At 42.0% G+C, this 25,287-nt stretch overlaps 1 protein-coding gene across 1 annotated transcript in view; it reads left to right on the plus strand.

Moving 5' to 3' along the window:
* The window catches only part of RBM20 (RNA binding motif protein 20), a 207,336-nt gene that overhangs the window by 141,256 nt on the left and 40,793 nt on the right, over positions 1-25,287 (plus strand). Inside the window, exons 3-5 of the mRNA XM_063434598.1 lie at positions 1,645-1,706; positions 1,788-1,873; positions 12,503-12,606. Coding sequence (XP_063290668.1) covers positions 1,645-1,706; positions 1,788-1,873; positions 12,503-12,606 — 252 coding nt within the window. The remainder of the gene's footprint in view (positions 1-1,644; positions 1,707-1,787; positions 1,874-12,502; positions 12,607-25,287) is intronic.

Consider the following 25,287-nt stretch of genomic DNA (forward strand, 5'->3'; position numbering starts at 1 on the left):
CTAATACCAGGTTTTGTTCTAATACCGAGACATTTTTTTCTCAAATATTTTGTTTGAATACCAAATTGTTATGAATTGAGTACGGCAGCGTTCCAGAACCAAGGTTCCACTGTATTAGATTATCATAAGTAGTTTATCGTAAAGACTTTGGAAGAATAACATTGTACATTGCATTGTATGCATATCGTTGAAGGTATGGGGCTGTGGCTTGTGTAATCGTAGGTGATAAGTTTGTAGTTCAACTCTTATCGTACCCTGGTGTGCTAGCGTGTGGATTTTCCCCCATTGTCTTTTAGACACCATTGTTTCAGCGCCCTGTTCCCAGCATACCATATATTTCAGGGGCGCCCTCAGAGTGGATGTAAGAAGGATTGAATATAGGACTTTGATTCCTCTTTGTCTGAGCACATTCTTTCAAAGGTTGTCAGTTCCCTGTGTTAGGTGCTCTACCGGGAGTGATAGGTAATAGCGCAGAATCTGATGGTATTGGAACCTTTGTAGGCCCATGATGTCGCCCTCTGGTAGAAGATCTTAGAGTTGTTTGATGCCTGTGGCAGTGCACCATTGTTGTAGATATAACAAATCCAGCCATATCCCCAGTCGTGAGGCCGTCAGCCACGTAAGGATTGTGTGTGTGTGCGAGTGCGGATAAGGGGGAGTGCAGCGTAGTCAGCTGTTGTGACATCCTTGTATTGGTGTTCTTTCAGTCTTTAGTCGCTCAAGGGGCTTGAGAGCCACGCCTGGGCAGGCAGTCTCCCTCCTACTTGGGCCTTCTCCAGTTCGATCCAGAGTTTGTGTGAGCTTTCAGTGAGCCAGTCTATTAGTCGTTTTGCCAAGGTCATTTGGGTTCTGCTAATTCTGGACTTTAAGACGAACTCTGTTAGGGCTAAATTGATTGATTGGAAAAAGGCCTTTGGTATAGCTATTGGTATGGTTTGGAAGAGAAATAAGAGCCTTGTTAACAGTTTCAGTTTCAGGGTGTTGATTCTACTGAACCATGAAATGCAGAGTTTGTCCCACTTGGACATGTCGGAGCGTAACGTGTAGAGGATTGGTAAGAAGTTGTCTTGATATAATCTCGACTTATCTTTATTAAGTCATATGTTTAGGTACTTTATTGAGGCTTCGCACCATTTAAAGGCAAACTGGGTGCTCAACTGTGTGGTTTCTGGGTCTGTAAGCGTGACTGGGAGGACTTCCGACTTGTCCATGTTTAGTTTCAAGTTGGCTAATCGATCATATTCGCGAACTCTAGTGAGCAGGTTTGGCCGTGAAACAGCGGGTGTTCTCTTTCGCTGTAGGTGCATAGCACACCAATTTATGTCTAGGGACAGAGGCACTAAAGTGTTAGGAATACAGGTTTGTATTTCTAATGCTATAGTGTTCCTTTAAGCATTCGGTCTAGCTGATCCCTGGATTAATTCTTAATAATTTATTTATTTAATGGATTTGATTTAATAGCTGCACCTTAACCATCAGTCATGGTTTGTTTTTTTTACATCAAGGACGGAACAGCGATTCATGAAGGGAATTGCAATTAGTTTGAAACTGAATGCACAAGTCTACAGTCTTCCTACATTTCGAGTAGGTTGGCAGACAAATTAATCTTTGCTATTTAATGTAGTTTTCTCCTTTTCTCCCCAGGACTGGGAGCTGCATGTTAAAGGCAGGATGCACATTCAGAAGGTGATGGGGGTTTCTGAAAAGTGAGTTTACTGATGTGAATTTGTTTGTCCTTGTGCTTGGGATTAAGAACAGAACTAACTGATTTTTTTCTTCTCTGCCAGTGCCGGTATACATTGTGTGTCCAGCGTGAATGATGGGATTCTAGCACCATCCATGAATACCGACTTCACTCCCGTTGGTAATGAAGGTGAGCAATATTTTGTAAACAACATGGTTCAGAAGTAGTGTAGCTTTAAAGATTAACGCATACTCCTTTAAAGACTAGTGAGAGAGATCAGGAGTATGTTGATTATTCAAGCATGTGCAATGAGTCAGGTGATGAGCCTGCTCAAATATACAGTGATGCTGTACATGAGCAGAATCTGTTTCTGTTCTTGGTGAAGTGGGAAATTGAATAGCAAAAGGGTACTATAGATTTGTTACGTGTTTAAAGTGGTAGTATTATAGTTAACGTACAATCTTTTAGTGAGGGTCTGCTACACAGGTACGGGTGTGCACAGACTCAGGCCCTCTGTTTTAAAAGAAAATGACACAGACATGCTAGATGAAAACTAAGACTAGTGCTTTGAATGAGGAAATCACATTTATTGACCTTCAGATTGCTCTGTTAACCATTCATTATTATTTTAGTAAAATTAAAGAGTGATTGCCAATCTTACTGAGACCTTTCAAAAATGAAAATGAATTCACAATAATGCAAATAAAACCCATCACTGCAGTTCTGGATATATTACAAAATGTTTTCATTTTACATTATAATTTCAAAACCACAGAATAATGAGAAAAACACATAAGATGCTGAGGTTGTGCCCTTGTAAGAGGGCAACTACCCAGCCGGCTGATAAGTTTGTTGGTACAGTATAGTTAGTGCCTGAATGAATCTTAAGGTCTGGAGTCCTGTAGACAGACAGGGGTGGGGGGGGGGGGTGGAGTGGGGTAAGGAGAAAATTCCTTCAGAGCAATACTTCAATGCTATGTAAAAAGTGCCAAAGAGTATCCTTATATCAAAGAAAAAAATAATAAAACTTTATTGGTCTATTACAAGATAAAAAGGATATAGAAGCACTTATATATCAGCAGATTGGCTCTGTTATCTATATTAGCCTTAAGTGTCAACCCTTGGTATGTAATACTACTCAAAAGCCTCCTTAATTGGGGCTTGTACCGTAGACACTTAGGCTAATATTCCCCTGAAGCAGCACGTAGCCTTAGAGGTCTTGTTGAGAGATCAATCAGTTAGGTTATCAATCCACCCAATATGCAAAGTATATTCATGAGTATGTAATAGCAGATATTGGTAGCAGGCAATAGTTACACAATAGTGACAAAGAGAGCAGAGCGATCAAAGTGTACCTTGAGACAAGTTAAAGTCTAATATAGCAAAAACCTGACCCTGTACTCCTGCTATTGCTATTCCCTGACTTCTGCTAATAAACACCTTCGTGGGTGTTCTAAACTGAAAGGCTGCATTCAATGCTGAAAAACTGTCTAGTGGAGTTGGACTCCAGAAAAACTCATAACGATAAAGTGATTAACAAAATAAAGTAACCATTACAAAAAAAGGTGAGAGGAGGGATTCCCTTAGTGCCTCCGGTGTAGTGCACTGTGAGGTGCCGATATGTGGTGATTGGGGATCCCTCCAAGTGACCCAAGGATTGCCGCCCAGGTCTCCCGGTATTTAAATGCCCCTCATCCAATAATGGGCCGGATGCTCGCAGCGTCATCCATGACGTGTCGCCCAGACCCTCCCAATGTGTGAGTGGCTATCAGCCAATCACGCAGGGGATCGTCGCATCGTCATCAATGACGTCTCATAGTCCCTCCACGTGGGGGAAAAAGGGGGGGAGTGCTCCGTAGTTCTATCCACCCGATTGGTTGGGCATCTTTGTTACGATTTGATACAGTCAATTAGATAACGATGGTTTGAAGGAAAAAGCGGTTAAGTTATTTTGACACTGTAGAGTGTGTCCAGACTATGAATGTCAGCCTGACAGTGCATAAATCTAAACATACCGAGAATCAACATAACACAGGGAAATAGCGATATAGTGCATCTGTAATAGTAAGCTATTTATATGAATATAGAGCTATCAATGAGATGCCTAAATTTAAAGAGAAAACATTCAGTTTAAAAGTGGAGCCACTTAAGTATTAAATGGGGAAAATCCAATGCATGAATGTTCTTAAAAGTAGGCTCAATCTATCTGAGTGTGTCTCGTTGAATATATGGGATATCTTTAGTCATATGACTATAGTGTCACTGGGCTGTATATATATACATATATTTATCCCCATAGGTGTAGAGGATGGGAGGGGGGGGGGGGGGAGAAAGGAGGGGGCGGTCAATCCTGGGACAATTAATGACCCTACTTTTGATAACAAAAATAAAAGTGAACTAAAAATATCGAGTGAGTGAATACCCTTAGATTGGTCAAAAGGTGATTAAGAAACATAGAATAGGCTATTTACAAATATACAAGATGAGAATTTTTTTTTTTTTTTTTTTTTTTTTTTTTTAGAGAGACTTCTAGATATATGGGGAGTATGAAAAACCCTCATTGAGACCTTTGGGGGATAGGGTTTTGAGTCGGTAAATCCAGTAGCACTCGCGTTTTCTTAAGCGTTGATCCCAATTGCCCTTCCTCTGGTCCTGTTTAATTAATTCAATGCCTTGAAATTTAAGGACATTGGGGTCTCCATTGTGAACTGTTTTTACGTGTCTGGAGATCGATGTTTCTATGTGCCTGGCTGACTTAACAGAATTGATATGTTCAAGAATTCGTCTCTTGAACGGTCTGAAGGTTTTGCCTACGTACATAGCATGACAGTGGCAGGTGATTAGATAAATCACTCCCTTCGAGTTACAGTTGAAAAATGACAATGATTTAAAATTTTCCGTATTGGAGCTATTGTTGAAGTTTTTGGAATTAGTCTCTATGTATCTGCAAGCTTTGCACCTACCGCATTTATAGGTGCCTTTAATTTTGCTTGACAGCCAGTGTGTAGGTGGTTTGCTAGTTTGAAAGTGACTGTGCACCAGTAAGTCTTTCAAATTATTGCCCCTTCTAGCTGTCAAGGTGGCGTAGGGGGGTAGGACATCCCTGAGGTGACTGTCTTGTTTTAGCAAAGGCCAGAAGCGATTCATAATTGTTTTGACTTGGTCCCAACCCCCATCGAAGGTGGCAACACATCTGAGTTGTTTTTGTTCAGGTTTTGGTGTTGATGCGGGGACGCCTTCTTCTCTTAAGAGGTCTTCTTGTTCGGTTAAGAGGGCCCTATGGTATGCCCTCTTGAGGCATTTATTGGGGTACCCCTTAGACCTAAACATGTAACGTAATTCTTTAGCCTGTGTTTTGAAATCCTCCAAGTCAGAGCAGTTGCGCCTTAGACGTAAGTATTGGCCCGTCGGTATTCCCCGTTTCTGCTGAATTGGGTGGTGACTCTTCCAATTCAGAAGATTGTTGGTGGCTGTGCTTTTTCTGTATAAGTTTGTTTTTATGCTGCCCTGTTGTTGCGGGGACACCATAAGATCGAGAAAGCTTAAAGACGGAGTGCCAATTTCAGCGGTGAACTTTAAGTTCAATTCATTCGTGTTCAGGCTATGTGTGAATTGTCTGAATTGTTCCCCTGACCCAGTCCAGATGATTATTATATCATCTATATATCTTTTCCAAAGATAGATGTACTGGGTCAGGGGATTTTTTGGAGGAGATGTGAAGACTATTTGTTCCTCCCACCATCCCAGGTGCAGGTTCGCATATGAGGGTGCGCAAGACGTCCCCATAGCAGTCCCCTGCACCTGGTGGTAGTAAATTCCGTCGAACAGGAAAAAGTTATGTGTTAGAACAAACTTTAGAAGGTCTAATACCAGGTCACTGTGTTTATCGAGGGATGTCCCTCTCCTCCTTAAGAAATGCTCAGTGTGCTTTATTCCCAGGGTATGTGGTATTGAGCTGTATAATGACTCGACATCTAAACTGCAGATGATGGAGTTGTGTGGTAATTTAGTTTGAGTTAAAACTGCTAAGGTTTGTTTGGTGTCTCTTAGGTATGACGGGAGTTGTGTGACTAGTGGTTTCAGAATGTGGTCTAAATAGACACTAACATTCTGAGTCATGTTGTTGTTGCCAGAAACAATAGGTCTGCCTGTCAAGATCATCTGTTGTTTATGGATCTTAGGTAGGCTGTAAAAAGTTGAGATGCGAGGGTTATTAATGGCCATGTAATTATATTCGTCTTCCGAAATTAATTTGTCATCAAAACCTTGTTGTAGTATGCTTCTTAGCCTTTCAGTGAATATTTTGGAGGGATCTTGTTTCAAGATTTTATAAGTCAGTTGATCCGTGAGTATTCTTTTATTCATTTCCATATATTTTTGAGTGTCCATTATAACTATATTGCCCCCTTTGTCCGAGGGCTTTATAGTTATAGTCTGATTCTCTTTTAATGTCTTAACCGCTATGTACTCTGAAGCTGTTAGATTCGAGTTTGGTTTGTGACTTATTTCTTTGAACTTTATTTTCTCAATCTCCTCGCATACTAGTTCTACAAAGGTCTCAACGTACTTAGAGTCTCCCAGTTTAGGGCAGTAATGGCTTTTATTCCTCAGGTTAGTCAGGGGGTATTTTGGTCCTGCTGAATCGTCATTCTCTTCTAACAATTCTGCTAGGATCATGGTCATACGATAGTCTCTGAGTTCTAGACCTAAATTTTTGGCTTTTTTCTCTTCATTAAGGAGATAGTTTTTGTGTAGGATGAGCTTTCTCGCAAAAAGGTGAATATCCTTAACCCAGGTGAATTTGTCAAAGCGTGGTGTAGGGATAAATGACAGGCCTTTTGCCAACAGATCTAATTCTGACTGTGTGGGAATATAGTCAGATAGGTTGACAATCTGTCTATTTTTCAATACCGGTTCTTTCTGTTGTATTGTTTTTTGGGTCTTGGTCTCAGGAAGGGGCGGTTGTCCCCCTGTGTATGGTCTAAAAAAGTGACACCTCTCTTTAGAATCCCTCTATTGTTCTCACTCGAGGTGGAGGGAGTTGCTGTTACATCAGTGTCTGATCCACTAGACTCATATTCAGAGGTAGAAGCCTGATCGCTGTCAACCCTTCTCTTTCTATTAAACTTTTTATAGACGTTGCCGGTTTTGAAATCTTTGTGATCCCTTAAAAATTTTTGGTGTTTCCTTTGTTTTATAACGGTATTCCCCGTTTCTGCTGAATTGGGTGGTGACTCTTCCAATTCAGAAGATTGTTGGTGGCTGTGCTTTTTCTGTATAAGTTTGTTTTTATGCTGCCCTGTTGTTGCGGGGACACCATAAGATCGAGAAAGCTTAAAGACGGAGTGCCAATTTCAGCGGTGAACTTTAAGTTCAATTCATTCGTGTTCAGGCTATGTGTGAATTGTCTGAATTGTTCCCCTGACCCAGTCCAGATGATTATTATATCATCTATATATCTTTTCCAAAGATAGATGTACTGGGTCAGGGGATTTATGGCGGGCTTCTTAGCAAACAAACCTAATGCCACAAAATGGTGTCAAGACGCTGAATTAATTTTTTCCGAATCTGATCTACAGCCAGACAATTTAAACTACTCTATGTCATCTGGCTTTAATTCCCTCACACAACTATACAGGCAACAAATCAGGTCTAGCTGGGAGATATCCTCTCCAGAAAATTACTTAAAAAAGAATCTGATACCAAGGGGTCTAAGAATACCAACTACCCCCAGCTCCCATATCGATGAAGAAGAATTCATCAAAGAATGGGAAGAAGCCGCTGGCCAATGTTCCATACGCTTTATGCAGATCTTATGTAAATTTGAGAACAAAAAACTAATAGAGATAGAAAAAAAGATTGAGAGTGAAGTTGAAAAAATTCAACAGCATAAAGCTGATCCAATATTCAGCACTAATGAAAACAAATTACAAACCAACCTAGAAAAATATCAAAGCATTATAAAACAAAGGAAACACCAAAAATTTTTAAGGGATCACAAAGATTTCAAAACCGGCAACGTCTATAAAAAGTTTAATAGAAAGAGAAGGGTTGACAGCGATCAGGCTTCTACCTCTGAATATGAGTCTAGTGGATCAGACACTGATGTAACAGCAACTCCCTCCACCTCGAGTGAGAACAATAGAGGGATTCTAAAGAGAGGTGTCACTTTTTTAGACCATACACAGGGGGACAACCGCCCCTTCCTGAGACCAAGACCCAAAAAACAATACAACAGAAAGAACCGGTATTGAAAAATAGACAGATTGTCAACCTATCTGACTATATTCCCACACAGTCAGAATTAGATCTGTTGGCAAAAGGCCTGTCATTTATCCCTACACCACGCTTTGACAAATTCACCTGGGTTAAGGATATTCACCTTTTTGCGAGAAAGCTCATCCTACACAAAAACTATCTCCTTAATGAAGAGAAAAAAGCCAAAAATTTAGGTCTAGAACTCAGAGACTATCGTATGACCATGATCCTAGCAGAATTGTTAGAAGAGAATGACGATTCAGCAGGACCAAAATACCCCCTGACTAACCTGAGGAATAAAAGCCATTACTGCCCTAAACTGGGAGACTCTAAGTACGTTGAGACCTTTGTAGAACTAGTATGCGAGGAGATTGAGAAAATAAAGTTCAAAGAAATAAGTCACAAACCAAACTCGAATCTAACAGCTTCAGAGTACATAGCGGTTAAGACATTAAAAGAGAATCAGACTATAACTATAAAGCCCTCGGACAAAGGGGGCAATATAGTTATAATGGACACTCAAAAATATATGGAAATGAATAAAAGAATACTCACGGATCAACTGACTTATAAAATCTTGAAACAAGATCCCTCCAAAATATTCACTGAAAGGCTAAGAAGCATACTACAACAAGGTTTTGATGACAAATTAATTTCGGAAGACGAATATAATTACATGGCCATTAATAACCCTCGCATCTCAACTTTTTACAGCCTACCTAAGATCCATAAACAACAGATGATCTTGACAGGCAGACCTATTGTTTCTGGCAACAACAACATGACTCAGAATGTTAGTGTCTATTTAGACCACATTCTGAAACCACTAGTCACACAACTCCCGTCATACCTAAGAGACACCAAACAAACCTTAGCAGTTTTAACTCAAACTAAATTACCACACAACTCCATCATCTGCAGTTTAGATGTCGAGTCATTATACAGCTCAATACCACATACCCTGGGAATAAAGCACACTGAGCATTTCTTAAGGAGGAGAGGGACATCCCTCGATAAACACAGTGACCTGGTATTAGACCTTCTAAAGTTTGTTCTAACACATAACTTTTTCCTGTTCGACGGAATTTACTACCACCAGGTGCAGGGGACTGCTATGGGGACGTCTTGCGCACCCTCATATGCGAACCTGCACCTGGGATGGTGGGAGGAACAAATAGTCTTCACATCTCCTCCAAAAAATCCCCTGACCCAGTACATCTATCTTTGGAAAAGATATATAGATGATATAATAATCATCTGGACTGGGTCAGGGGAACAATTCAGACAATTCACACATAGCCTGAACACGAATGAATTGAACTTAAAGTTCACCGCTGAAATTGGCACTCCGTCTTTAAGCTTTCTCGATCTTATGGTGTCCCCGCAACAACAGGGCAGCATAAAAACAAACTTATACAGAAAAAGCACAGCCACCAACAATCTTCTGAATTGGAAGAGTCACCACCCAATTCAGCAGAAACGGGGAATACCGACGGGCCAATACTTACGTCTAAGGCGCAACTGCTCTGACTTGGAGGATTTCAAAACACAGGCTAAAGAATTACGTTACATGTTTAGGTCTAAGGGGTACCCCAATAAATGCCTCAAGAGGGCATACCATAGGGCCCTCTTAACCGAACAAGAAGACCTCTTAAGAGAAGAAGGCGTCCCCGCATCAACACCAAAACCTGAACAAAAACAACTCAGATGTGTTGCCACCTTCGATGGGGGTTGGGACCAAGTCAAAACAATTATGAATCGCTTCTGGCCTTTGCTAAAACAAGACAGTCACCTCAGGGATGTCCTACCCCCCTACGCCACCTTGACAGCTAGAAGGGGCAATAATTTGAAAGACTTACTGGTGCACAGTCACTTTCAAACTAGCAAACCACCTACACACTGGCTGTCAAGCAAAATTAAAGGCACCTATAAATGCGGTAGGTGCAAAGCTTGCAGATACATAGAGACTAATTCCAAAAACTTCAACAATAGCTCCAATACGGAAAATTTTAAATCATTGTCATTTTTCAACTGTAACTCGAAGGGAGTGATTTATCTAATCACCTGCCACTGTCATGCTATGTACGTAGGCAAAACCTTCAGACCGTTCAAGAGACGAATTCTTGAACATATCAATTCTGTTAAGTCAGCCAGGCACATAGAAACATCGATCTCCAGACACGTAAAAACAGTTCACAATGGAGACCCCAATGTCCTTAAATTTCAAGGCATTGAATTAATTAAACAGGACCAGAGGAAGGGCAATTGGGATCAACGCTTAAGAAAACGCGAGTGCTACTGGATTTACCGACTCAAAACCCTATCCCCCAAAGGTCTCAATGAGGGTTTTTCATACTCCCCATATATCTAGAAGTCTCTCTAAAAAAAAAAAAAAAAAAAAAAAAAAAAATTCTCATCTTGTATATTTGTAAATAGCCTATTCTATGTTTCTTAATCACCTTTTGACCAATCTAAGGGTATTCACTCACTCGATATTTTTAGTTCACTTTTATTTTTGTTATCAAAAGTAGGGTCATTAATTGTCCCAGGATTGACCGCCCCCTCCTTTCTCTCCCCCCCCCCCCCCCTCCCATCCTCTACACCTATGGGGATAAATATATGTATATATATACAGCCCAGTGACACTATAGTCATATGACTAAAGATATCCCATATATTCAACGAGACACACTCAGATAGATTGAGCCTACTTTTAAGAACATTCATGCATTGGATTTTCCCCATTTAATACTTAAGTGGCTCCACTTTTAAACTGAATGTTTTCTCTTTAAATTTAGGCATCTCATTGATAGCTCTATATTCATATAAATAGCTTACTATTACAGATGCACTATATCGCTATTTCCCTGTGTTATGTTGATTCTCGGTATGTTTAGATTTATGCACTGTCAGGCTGACATTCATAGTCTGGACACACTCTACAGTGTCAAAATAACTTAACCGCTTTTTCCTTCAAACCATCGTTATCTAATTGACTGTATCAAATCGTAACAAAGATGCCCAACCAATCGGGTGGATAGAACTACGGAGCACTCCCCCCCTTTTTCCCCCACGTGGAGGGACTATGAGACGTCATTGATGACGATGCGACGATCCCCTGCGTGATTGGCTGATAGCCACTCACACATTGGGAGGGTCTGGGCGACACGTCATGGATGACGCTGCGAGCATCCGGCCCATGATTGGATGAGGGGCATTTAAATACCGGGAGACCTGGGCGGCAATCCTTGGGTCACTTGGAGGGATCCCCAATCACCACATATCGGCACCTCACAGTGCACTACACCGGAGGCACTAAGGGAATCCCTCCTCTCACCTTTTTTTGTAATGGTTACTTTATTTTGTTAATCACTTTATCGTTATGAGTTTTTCTGGAGTCCAACTCCACTAGACAGTTTTTCAGCATTGAATGCAGCCTTTCAGTTTAGAACACCCACGAAGGTGTTTATTAGCAGAAGTCAGGGAATAGCAATAGCAGGAGTACAGGGTCAGGTTTTTGCTATATTAGACTTTAACTTGTCTCAAGGTACACTTTGATCGCTCTGCTCTCTTTGTCACTATTGTGTAACTATTGCCTGCTACCAATATCTGCTATTACATACTCATGAATATACTTTGCATATTGGGTGGATTGATAACCTAACTGATTGATCTCTCAACAAGACCTCTAAGGCTACGTGCTGCTTCAGGGGAATATTAGCCTAAGTGTCTACGGTACAAGCCCCAATTAAGGAGGCTTTTGAGTAGTATTACATACCAAGGGTTGACACTTAAGGCTAATATAGATAACAGAGCCAATCTGCTGATATATAAGTGCTTCTATATCCTTTTTATCTTGTAATAGACCAATAAAGTTTTATTATTTTTTTCTTTGATATAAGGATACTCTTTGGCACTTTTTACATAGCATTGAAGTATTGCTCTGAAGGAATTTTCTCCTTACCCCACTCCACCCCCCCCCCCCCCCCCCCACCCCTGTCTGTCTACAGGACTCCAGACCTTAAGATTCATTCAGGCACTAACTATACTGTACCAACAAACTTATCAGCCGGCTGGGTAGTTGCCCTCTTACAAGGGCACAACCTCAGCATCTTATGTGTTTTTCTCATTATTCTTAAAGTAAGGGTTCATGCCCATATTTGGTGGAGCTGATACCACCTATTCTGACCCATTCCCCTAACCTTGGATTTAACTTTGTTGATCTAAGACTAAGGGGAATTTCTTTCTGTTTCTATATTTCTTAATTTTCTATATACTGTACATATATAGTTGTTTCCATTGGACAAAATAGCAAAATATTGCCAGATTGTCTCCAAGTACTCTTACAAGGTTTCATTTATTTATGTATGTCAATTGTGGGCACCCTTATTGTGACTTCTGCCCGATAGGCAAACTCTGATTACTAGTCCAGATTTATAGTTCAATTGTTTTAATTATCTCTAGGTTAGCTGCATGTTTTAGAGTAATTGAGAAACAGGTGACATATAACTAGATAAAAGAGCTGCCATGATATACTGACAGATTTGTCATATTTTGCAGGTTTCCCGGGAGATGTTGACCAGTTGTACATGCCTTCTGCCCCAGCTGCTTCCTTCCTTCAGTCTGGGTTGCCCTTCCCTGGACCACCCTCCTCTGCAATAAAGGTAATTGCTCTTCCCCATCACCCTATTTATGCTTCCTTCAGCAGTCGCCTCCTGTCCTTAGATTCTCAACCCTCCTGATTTAAACAAATGGTTCCCTGTAGCCCTCCAGGAATGCGATATGAATTGAACACTCTCCTGTTGGACAGGATAACACATGTTCATGGTTGAAGCTGTAATCCACAGCCATTATACCAGCTGCTCACAGTTTGGGCTACATTAAACTGCCATTTTCAACAGATGTTTCAGATGTTAAGATAAAATGAAATCCCTCTCCCTTTCTTGGACATCGTGCACAAGCTCATTGGATGTTCATTACTTATCTTGTCAATGAGCTTTAAACGTGTCTAAAGCATGTGTTTTAAACCCATGACAAATCCCTAAACTGCTGATGCTTGAGCCAAGGGCTCACATTTTCCATTACTCCACTAGTCATTGACAAACACAAGTGAAAATGGCAAGCCATGGCAAGTAGAAATTCACAACTAGTGAGTGTGCGACCCTTCCGGTTTGCAGTGTCGAGTAAGTTTGACTCTTGGCTAGTTTGTCGGGGAACCAAACTACTAGATTTCAGTTCGAGTTATAGGTAGAAGGGGAAAAAAAGCAACCAGAAACTCCTGCACCATATCTATTGAGCTATAGTGGTTAATGTTTCCTAGAGGTTTTTGAATCAGGCCAGTAATTATGCATTTCTTATCACCTTTGAAAATATAGTGAAGTGTGGAGCCTGTTTGTGTGTTTGCATTTGAGTGTCTATGTGAGTTTGTGCATGATTCTTGGTACATAAATGAAAAGGTGTATTTAATTGTACATAGGATAGTATTCGTTTATGTTTATCTGTTTTATTTATTAATGAAGATACATACTGATTTATTGTCAACGGTCTTTTAATGCAATTATATCAAAATATGTATTACAGTGGATATTCCTGCCTGGTCAGGTAATTTTGTATGACACATATAACAACAACAGTATTTAGAAACAAGGATTTCTACATTCTTCCTATTCTAAAAGTGATTATAAAATTGTACCAGATCAAGTGCAAGTTTGATTTACAGCTTTTACAATTCTGTGCACGCCAAGACAGTGGCAAAGCAATCTCTGGTATCTAATCCTGGTGCTAAGACCACTTGCCGTTCTCTTGGGGAGGGCTGAATGAATTCACAGATGTCTACATACCTGTCAGCACTGGATGTGCTGTAATGGGAAGGTGATTGTAATATCGTCTAATCTCCTGGAACATTTACCGGAGCATTGTATTAACGCACTTTAAGTGTTAAGCCAGTGGCCTATTTATCTCCACAGCTGCCAACAAACATGGACATTTTCAAAACTTTAACCAATGCATCCTTAAGCAGCTCAAGAGCAAATTATTTTTAAGAAGTGCTCCGATTTTAGTTTAACCCCTTAAGGACCAAACTTCTGGAATAAAAGGGAATCATGACGTGTCACACATGTCATGTGTCCTTAAGGGGTTAAGGCACACAAGGTTATTTACTCAAGTGAGAATTCAAAGTGAATTTCAGGTGAATCTCATATTTAAGACCAGACTAGCCAAAACTGAAAACAAAGCTGACTTAGAGAATTTTTCCAGTTTGGCTATTTTGACCTTAAATACTCACTTTAGTGAATAACCGTGACAAACGTATTAAAGAATAACCTTGACGTATGTGTATACTAATCCCAACATCTCGTGATCTTATTGCTACAAAGGTGAAATGTTAAAATCATTAATACCCAAGATAATAATTTTCTGTTTTGTAGCAGTGCATAGAGTAGTTTGAAATAATGGTTACTACCCCATACAGTGATTTTCTATGCCTGTGCTCATCTCAATCCATGCTTATGCCTTACTAGTAAGATGTCAAACTTTGGATGCAGGTAAAGGTCAGGATACCCGACAGAGCCTTAAAGCAAGCTCATAATATTGTATACATGTTTGTGCACCTGGGAGTTTTTTCAGTATATTGTATTTTTATTTTAATATAAGGTGCATATTTACTGGATACAAAATATTAAGCATAATTTATATTTATGAAACAAATTAACCCTTAACAAATCATGCGTGTGGTGGAGGGGGTTACTGTGTGTTGGTGTTTTGTGTGTGTTGTGCATGTGTAGATCGGCTTGTTGTTTGTAGTTGTGTGTGATATGTGACAGTATGGCTCTGTGTGGCTAAATGTGATGTGGATGCTGTGTGTGTGTGACAGGTGACTATGGGTGGAGGGCCGTGTTTGTTGTGTCCAGCCTCCCCATATTTGTTTTACAAAAAAAAAAAATTGTCTTCCCTTCTGCACCCTTGGCGGGTGAAGGTCTCTTAGGAGGGGACGCAGGGTTGGTCGGGGAGATCTTTTGCTCTATCCACTGACCCACAATGCTCCAATGATCCTTTTTAGAGCTGGCACTCCAGGCAAGTGCTTAACAGTGAAGCCATCTCTAATTCTTCAATTACTGCATTAGGGTGTGCCTGGGCTAACCTGGCACATCCTGTGCACACACTACTGATTCTAAAGTGTGTATGTGTGTGTCATGCAGGTTGAGTGCCTGTCTTTGCTATAAGCTAAACATATTCTCATTCACGCACATATAAAGTTCTCTAGATTTTAGGTCTATAGACCCTGTGCACTAAAGTAGGACTACCAATATAATTTTTGGCCTCTAGAATACTATTCTAATTTAATTCTACACCACTATGTGCAGGCATGATGCAGGTTATCTTATATTAGTAGGGCCTAGTGTTGGGGCTCACTGCTATCACTGCAGTTGCTCAGGGCCATGTAATTGGACATCTATGCTTTTGTTTTTTTCTCATACCCGATATTTTATTATTCTTTCTAGGCCTTAGTAGGCTCTGCTATTATTGAGTTGTAATGCATTGTCATACTGAGTACGATAGCATCATCATCATTGAAGTGACTCAATTCCACGATGTTGATCATTAAAGGACCACTATAGTGCCAGGAAAGCAAACTTGCTTTCCTGGCACTATAGGGTTTTTAGGTCCCCCCCCCCCCCACCCTCAGGGTCCCACTCTCGCCAGGCTGAAGGGGCTAAACACTTACCTTTCTCCAGCGCCGGGGTATCCTCCCTCTGCCGACGGCAAGAGCTGTGCGCGCATTCAAACAGTCCACAGGAAAGCATTTCTCAATGCTTTCCTATGGACGTCCGCGTCTTCTCACTGTGATTTTCACAGTGAAAAGCACGGAAGCGCCTCTAGCAGCTGTCAGGTAGACAGCCACTAGAGGCTGGATTAACCCTACTGTAAACATAGCAGTTTCTCTGAAACTTCTATGTTTACAGCTGCAGGGTTAACCCTAGATGGACCTGGCACCCAGACCACTTCATTGAGCTGAAGTGGTCTGGGTTAGTGATGTCCCGAACGGTTCGCTGGCGAATAGTTCCTGGCGAACATAGCTTGTTCGCGTTCGCCTCGGATGGCGAACATATGCGATGTTCGGTCCGCCCCCTATTCGTCATCATTGAGTAAACTTTGACCCTGTACCTCACAGTCAGCAGACACATTCCAGCCAATCAGCAGCAGACTCTCCCTCCCAGACCCTCCCACCTCCTAGACAGCATACAATTTAGATTAATTCTGAAGCTGCATTTATTTTTTTTATTTTTTTTTGTATTCTTTTTTTTTGTTTGTTCATGTTTATTATACATTATCCTCCATAGCCAGTAACCTGTGTTTATTATACATTATCGCCCATAGCCAGTAACCTGTGTTTATTATACATTATCCCCCCATAGCCAGTAACCTGTGTTTATTATACATTATCCCCCATAGCCAGTAACCGGTGTTTATTATACATTATCCTCCCATAGCCAGTAACCTGTGTTTATTATACCTTATCCTCCCATAGCCAGTAACCTGTGTTTATTATACATTATCCCCCCATAGCCAGTAACCTGTGTTTATTATACATTATCCCTCCCATAGCCAGTAACCTGTGTTTATTATACATTATCCCTCCATAGCCAGTAACCTGTATTTATTATACATTATCCCTCCATAGCCAGTAACCTGTGCTTATTATACATTATCCCCGCCCATAGCCAGTAACCTGTGTTTATTATACATTATCCCTCCATAGCCAGTAACCTGTGTTTATTATACATTATCCCCCATAGCCAGTAACCTGTGCTTATTATACATTATCCCCGCCCATAGCCAGTAACCTGTGTTTATTATACATTATCCTCCCATAGCCAGTAACCTGTGTTTATTATACATTATCCCTCCCATAGCCAGTAACCTGTGTTTATTATACATTACCCCCCCCCATAGCCAGTAACCTGTGTTTATTATACATTATCCTCCCATAGCCAGTAACCTGTGTTTATTATACATTATCCCCCCATAGCCAGTAACCTGTGCTTATTATACATTATCCTCCCATAGCCAGTAACCTGTGTTTATTATACATTATCCCCCATAGTCATCTATCGTTGGACCTAGTCAGCATGATGTCTTAGGCCGGCCCAGAGAGTGAGTGAGTGAATAATATAATATATATGTTCAGAAACATATTAGTAATATATGTAAATCGGGTTCATGCAAAGAGGGTGAAAAGGTATTAACCCCTTAAGGACATATGACATGTGGGACATGTCATGATTCCCTTTTATTCCAGAAGTTTGGTCCTTAAGGGGTTAAAGAAAAACACTTATTGCATCAAATTTACAAAGCCAAACTTTTAAAAGCCTTCCTCATTTCTTTCTCTGGATGAGGAATATATTGGTTGTAGACTGAGGATTTCCATCTGCCAAATCTTTTAATAATATGCACTGGAGTGTCAGTGTTGAAGGGGACCAAAGCTGCCCCTATTCTAAATGAAAGACCCGAGACATGGATACAACCCAATCTTAGGAGCAGTGTTCTGATGTAGAAGATGGATTTAGCCGTAGTCAGAGGGATTCAGTGAGAGTAATGGTGAAATGTGTGTGGCCTGACTGAGTGTGGGTAAGTAAGAGTCAAGTATTTTAACTGGGCACTAGTTCTAGGTGGGATAAAGTGGTATAGCGGATGGATGAGTAGTTTGCTTCGTTTTAGAGGTTTGTAGAGAAAGTATATAGTGATCATGATTTTTAGCGATATCCAATATTTTTAAGGTGGTCCCAAACAAACATAAAATGCTGTATAAAATTTGTGGGAATATCGAATAGCCGTGTACAGTAAATCAGAGAGGGCTCAGAATATCGAACCATCGATCGGTAACCTGGATGAAGTAGGGGGTCTATCTGTTTTATTAAATATGCGGTAATATGCTTTTAATGGGATAGGACATTAGGAAAGGTGTGTGATTGTGGCCAGGGCCGGACTGGAAACTAAAAGCAGCCCTGGAAAAAAATTCTATACCAGCCCAATAATGCGTCGCGCCAGCATAGTGTGCTGATATAGAGGGTGAAAAAATAACTTGAAATTGAAAACTCTTACTCCAACGAAAGAACGCATATAGGGCTTCAAAATAAACAAAAGAGCGCCTTTATTTTAAGTAGACGTACATTTGCATGTAATCAATGTTTCAGTACAACTACTTTGGCCTATTAAGGACATTTTAGTAATGGGACTGAAATGCTGAATGTCTGCAATTGCACAACTAAACAAAAATGAAGTTAGCTTGTTTATTTTGAAGTTCTATGGGTGCGCTCTTCACTTTAAATATGTGTTATGGTGCATGAGTATGCAACTAGCAACAAGACAGGGCCAATACGTGCTCATTACATGTATATATATACATATATGTGTAAATATTCTAGGCATAAATATATGTTACTAATACACACATCAATATATATATATATATATATATATATATATATATATATATATATATATATATATGTGTGTGTGTGTATTACTGTCAGGATCACATCAATTTACGTCTATTACCTTTACCTCGTTTAGTGTATCTTGTCTCCAATTGTCTCCTTTTTTTCTCTTACAGCGACCCTTGTGCATCTTTTACTTCATCCCAGTCCCTGTGTGTTTCTTTTTACCTTTCTCCAGCCTCTGTATTTCTCTTTCCCTAGCCCCTTTTGTGTTGTTCTTAGCCCCAGCCAACAAACCTCTCTTCCCCATCTCCTCCCTGAGACTCTCTTCCCCATCTCCTCCCTGAGTCTCTCTTCCCCATCTCCTCCCTGAGTCTCTCTTCCCCATCTCCTCCCTGAGTCTCTCTTCCCCATCTCCTCCCTGAGTCTCTCTTCCCCATCTCCTCCCTGAGTCTCTCTTCCCCATCTCCTCCCTGAGTCTCTCTTCCCCATCTCCTCCCTGAGTCTCTCTTCCCCATCTCCTCCCTGTGTCTCTCTCTTACCCCTCTGTCTCTTTGTACCCCCATCCCCTGTGTCTCTCTATTACCCCTCTGTCTCTTTGTCCCCCTTCCCTGGTGTCTCTCTATTACCCCACCTGTCTCTGTGTCCCCCCTTCTCCTGTGTCTCTCTATTACCCATCTCTTTGTCCCCCCAACCCCTATGTCTCTCTATTACCCCTCTGTCTCTTTGTCCCCCCCTTCCCTGGTGTCTCTCTATTACCCCTCTCTTTATTTCCCCATCCCCTGTCTCTCTATTACCCCTCTGTCTCTTTGTCCCCCCCTTCCCTGGTGTCTCTCTATTACCCCTCTCTTTGTCCCCCCCATTCCCTGTCTCTCTATTACCCCTCTGTCTCTTTGCCCCCCCCATCCCTGGTGTCTCTTTATTACCCCATATCTTTGCCCCCCCCATCCCCTGTCTCTCTATTACCCCTCTCTTTGTCCCCCCTTCCCTGGTGTCTCTCTATTACCCCTCTCTTTGTCCCCCCCATCCCCTGTCTCTCTATTACCCCTCTGTCTCTTTGCCCCCCCTTCCCTGGTGTCTCTTTATTACCCCATCTCTTTGCCCCCCCCCCATCCCCTGTCTCTCTATTACCCCTCTGTCTCTTTGTCCCCCCCCTTCCCTGGTGTCTCTCTATTACCCCTCTCTTTGTCCCCCCATCCCCTGTCTCTCTATTACCCTTCTGTCTCTTTGCCCCCCCCTTCCCTGTTGTCTCTCTATTACCCCATCCCTTTGCCCCCCCATCCCCTGTATCTCTATTACCCCTCAGTCTCTGTGTCCCCCCTTCCCCAGTGTTTCTATTACCCCTCTATTTGTCCCCCTTCCCCTCTTTTTGTCCTCCACTTCCCCTCTATTTGTCCCCCCTCCCCCTCTATTTGTCCCCCCTTCCCCTCTATTTGTCCCCTATTTTTCTCTGTACCTGCTGCTGCTACAGGAGGACTGAGGGGGCGGAGCTAACTACCAAGCTCCCTCGCGGTTCCCATAATTCCCAGCTCATCCACATCATAGAGTGATCCCTACTCTATGATGTGTAGATGCTGGGAATTATGGGAACCGCGAGGGAGCTTGGTAGTTAGCTCCGCCCCCTCCCTCAGTCCTCCTGTGCTGACAGCTATGCTGCTGTCAGTATCAGTGAGTGTGCTGCTGCATCGCTTAGGCGGCCGCCCGGCACACTCACTGATACTGACAGCAGCATAGCTGTCAGCACAGGAGATGGGGCTGCCGGCCGCAAGGTGAGTATACACCCTCAGAGTGTGCCGCCGGACCGGCCACCCGGCGGCACTGACATGCGGCCGGCGGCCGCGATTTTATTAGACAGCAGGGCTCCCTCTCACTCTCCAGCCCCCCAGGTGCCGCGGCCCACCGGGAAATTTCCCGGTATCCCGGTGGGCCAGTCCGGCCCTGATTGTGGCTGTATTTACCTTATCCTGGGACCGACCTGGCTCCTAATCTTGAGCCGCGCGTGGCTGGATCACTCCTGCCTCCACACGAGCCGCATGCGGCTTGATCTCCTCTTCTGACTTAGCCGCGTGCACTGACCGCAGTGATCGGTCACGTGGCCCGCCTGGCACTAAGAGCACGGCTCGAGTCACAAGCTCGCTCTTAAAGGGGCAGTGGGAGCCAAAAGTTGATTCAGGCTCCCATTGGCCCACGTCATTCCAGCACCCCCAGACACACGAACGTTTTGGGGGCACAATAGCTTGCATTTATAAAAAAAAAAAAACTTTGACGGTAATATAATAGCAGTCAGTTTCCTTCACACGTGTGCGTTTCAGGGCCTGCCAGGGCACAGTGTCACACCAGTGCAACTCATATCTGGTGTAACAGTAGTGTACATTAAAAAAAAAAAAAACTAGAAATTTGACTGTGAAATAATAGCAGTCAGTTTCCTTCACACGTGTGCGTTTCAGGGCCTGCCAGGGCACAGTGTCACACCAGTGCAACTCATATCTGGTGTAACAGTAGTGTACATTTAAAAAAAAAAATACAGGGGGCTTGTTGTCACCTTTCGGGGTCACCTTGGTGTTGTACGTGGCTGGGTGGAGGAAGAGACCTTCAATGACATCAGTGAGGACAAGGAACGGGACATGGCTAGCTTGGTATCCAACCTTGTGCAAATAGGGAGTTTGCGGTTGTGCAAATGGACTGTTTGCGGTTGTTTGCGGGCGTAACCCTTACACTACCTGATCGATACAACATCATACCTGATGTTTTAAAGCACGTTATTCCAAACAATTTAGGAATGTTAGGTGATTTATGCCCTTTATGGATTAAAACCAGACTCTGCATCAACTATGTAATTTTCCATGGGAGTTTTGCCATGGATCCCCCTCCGGCATGCCACAGTCCAGGTATTAATCCCCTTGAAACAACTTTTCCATCCCTATTGTGGCCAGAAAGAGTCCCTGTGGGTTTTAAAATTCGCCTGCCTATTGAAGTCTATGGCGGTTCGCCGGGTTCGCCCGTTTGCGAACATTTGCGGAAGTTCGCGTTGGCTGTTCGCGAACGGAAAATTTTATGTTCGCGACATCACTAGTCTGGGTGCCTATAGTGGTCCTTTAAGGTTTACTATATTAGTTTGACAAAGCGCATTCAAGGTGGCAACAATCTACGGCATTTAAATAATTCACATGTTAACCTGCACTTACATAAATCAGAACTGTTTGTTTGTTCTTTAGATATTACATGCATTACTCATGTATTCAATGACGTAAAATAGTTTATTCAAATCTCTTTTCATCATTTAGCCCTTTCCAGGCTGTGCGTTTTTTCTGTTGTGTTACATAGTATTGCCAAATCACGCAATCAATGCTCCAGCACAATGTCTTATTTCACCCAAGTAGGCTCTGTTCTAACATGTTTTGAAGTGTTAAACTTCCTAGGTTTTCTACTACTGTATGTTTTATTTTACTGTTTCCAGAGGTCTTGTTTCACAATGCTGTATCGACTGATAAAACAATAAAAACAAATGTATTACTTCTATAGGAATTAAGAGGCTAAGTAACAGACATGTGCTGCTAATCAAATGCCCTTGATTAATTGATCATCAGCAAGTGTGACTACCTCTATAATAGCCAAAGATTTAGCACTTTGTCGGTCTGGAGCATTCATGTGTGTGTTAACACAATGCCAAGGAGGAAAGATATCAGAAGTGATCTTAGAGAAGCAATTGTTACTGCCCACCAAACAGATTCCAGACAATTTCAATTCCAACATTCTACATTGATAATTCAAAAGTCCAGGAGTGGACGTCCCAGCAAATTCACCACAAGGTCAGTCTGTGCAATTCTCAGAGAAATTAGAAAAAAAACAAGAGTTACGTCTCAGACTCGACAGGCCTCAGTTAGCATGTTAAATGTTAAAGTTCATGACAGTACAAATAGAATAAGACTGAACAAGTATGGTTTGTTTGGAAGGGTTGCCAGGAGAAAGCCTCTTCTCGCTAAAAAGAACATGGCAGGGGGGGGCGGGGCCGGGCCGCCGGGCCGACTGGCCGCCATCTACATGAGCTCCCGCATTAAACCTAAAGAAACAGCCTTTATATGGCCCTAAACTGCTTAAAAACCGAAACCCGCATCGCCCTCAGACGAAGGAGAGACTCCGGTACACTCCAGCTACCCGCATGTACCTTACTGCTTGAGAGCAGGCGGGGAGAGCGGCGCGCACCGGCCCTAAGTGTGTGGCCGGCACAGGAGAGACATTGGGACACAAGCTTTACTGGGACAGAGGTTGCGCTGGGGAGGTGCAGGGAGTGAGTGGCCCACGGACTCTAGGTGTGGGGAGTCAAGTGATCTGCTTCAACCCCCGAGTGCCCACAGCGCTGCGGAGGACTCAGGTGCTGGGTTGGGACCGACCGGGGGGACAGATGGAGCCCTGGCAGCACGGGAGACGCACCGCGACCGAACCGGGGGAGGCCCTCATCGGACAGCTATTGAGAAATGCCCTGAAACCAGTGAGAGACATTACTACTTACCTGAAAAGCACTATGGGAAGCGATACAATCTGCAGCATCATGCCTTATGCACGTTAAGCTTCTGTCCCAGGTTCAGCTGGGTTTTTTGAGGACTAAAAAGCTTCTATAATTTGCTTATGCTGTAACGTTTTTAGACATGTCATCATTAGATAATATATCATATCAAATACGCGGTCTAAGCACTGAGAGTGATGCTGCGCATAGCTACATACACGGTACTTGATTGCTGTATTATGGGCTGTGGAGTTGCCTCTTGCCGCATACTAGATAACCAGATCGCTATATCAAATAATAATACGCCATAGCGAAGAAACGAATATGCCCCTTATGTTAAACGTTTGACACCCTAGGACGAGTGATTAAGCTGCGCTCACGCTAACATGCTCTCTCCACGTGACCATTTCATACTCAGCAACCGCATATAAAGTGCACACCTATTAAACATAATTCAGCTTCTTTGTTGTTAGTTTTAAAGCTATAGTTTTTTAGGTTTTATCTGAAGCAAATACTATTTGTGTAAAGTTACTGTATACTCAATTCAATTCAACTCGCCTGCATGTTCATTTAATTACGTATAAGACTAGAGATTAATACCGCTTATTACTGCGTGCATGGTAAATAAGCGAGTACTGCACTCACTGACCATTTCATACTTAGCACCCGCATATAACATGCACAACTCTTACTCATAATTCAGCTTTTTTTTCTGTCAGACTCATAGATATAGTTTTCTCGGTTTTATCCGAAGCAAAAACCAATCTCGCAAAGTTACTGCTCACTTAATTCATTTGCCTGCATGATAGTTTAATTACGTATAGGACTACTTATGCGGAAAGTGCCATCACACGCATAGTTGGACATGGGAATGGCCCAGATAACTAAATAGCCTACATACTGCGTTATTATGCCTGTTAAATGCCTTTGTTTTATTTTATTGCATGTCTCCTCTGACTTATATGCCTCTGCGCAGGCAACCAAATGCTCTTTCTCGCTATTCAAAAAAAAAAAAATGTCTGCCTACGCTTCGATGCGACTTTAATAAACATATTTAAAACAAAAAGAACATGGCAGCATGACAAGACTTCTGAATCAATGTCATTTGGACAGACAAGACCAAAGTGGAGATGTTTTGCCATATTGCACACTGCCAAGTTTGGTGTAAACCAAATATCAGCACAAACATCTAATACCAACTGTCAAGCACAGTGGTGGCGGGGTGATGACTTGGGTTTGTTTTGCAGCCACAGGACCTTGGAACCTTGCAGACATTGAGTCAAACATGAACTCATTTGTATACTAAAGTATTCTAGAGTAAGATATGAGGCCATCTGTCTGATAGCTCAAGTTTTGTTGAAATTGGGTCATGCAACTGGACAATGATCCCAAGCACACCAGCAAATCTACAACAGGATGGCTGAAAAAGAAAAGAATCAAGGTGTTGCAATGACCCAAACAAAGTCTAGACCCAAACCTGATTGAAATGCTGAAGTGGGATCTTAAAAGAGCTGCACATAAAAAAAAAAATGCCAGAAAAACCTTAATAAACTGAAGCAATGTTGTAAAGAAGAGTGGAACAAAATTCCTCCACAACGATGTGAGAGACTGATAAAATCACACAGAAAATAATTACTTTAAGTTATTGCTGCTTAATGGGATTCTACAAGCTTTTGAATCATAAGGTGTACTTTGTTTTTAACACATGGCTTTATTTTTGTTAAATAAATAATTACATGGTAAATATGTTTTGTTTTGTTGTTCATCTGAGGTTGTAATTACCTTATTTTAAGATGTGCTAAGGAACATATGATTATTATGTACTGATATGTAAAAATCATGGCTTTCAGAGAGGGTGTTCTTTATTTTTTCCATGGCTGTATGTTCAATGCCTATACAGAGCTTAAGGGGTTAAAGGGACACTATAGTCACCAAAACAACTTTTGCTTAATAAAGCAGTTTCTGTGTCCAGATGATGCCCCTGCAGTCTCACTGCTCAATTCTCTGCCATTTAAGAGATAAAGTACTTTGTTTATGCAGCCCTAGTCACACCTCCCTGCATGTGACTTACACAGCCTTCCAAACACTTCCTGCAAAGAGTCAACTAATGTTTACACTTCCTGTGTTGAAAATACAGTTTAATTTTGAGTTTCTTATTTTCTTATCTCCTGCTCTGTTAACCTCCCTGGCGGTAATCCTAAGCATGGCTCTGGGTTAATTTTCAGTACCAAAAGCGGTAACCCTGAGCCACGCTCGGGACTACACTATAGTATCACTTACCTTGTCCCTACGACCCCTGGTGTCTTCCCGCAGTGTCCTCCGCCCAATGCCGGCATCCGTCTTCCGGGTTCCCTTTCCCTGCGATCGCCGCCTGCCAGAACCAGGCGGGAAATTAAAAAACAAAA

The sequence above is a fragment of the Pelobates fuscus genome, chromosome 10 (genome assembly GCF_036172605.1).
Source record: "Pelobates fuscus isolate aPelFus1 chromosome 10, aPelFus1.pri, whole genome shotgun sequence".
NCBI classification, from domain to species: Eukaryota; Metazoa; Chordata; class Amphibia; order Anura; family Pelobatidae; genus Pelobates; species Pelobates fuscus.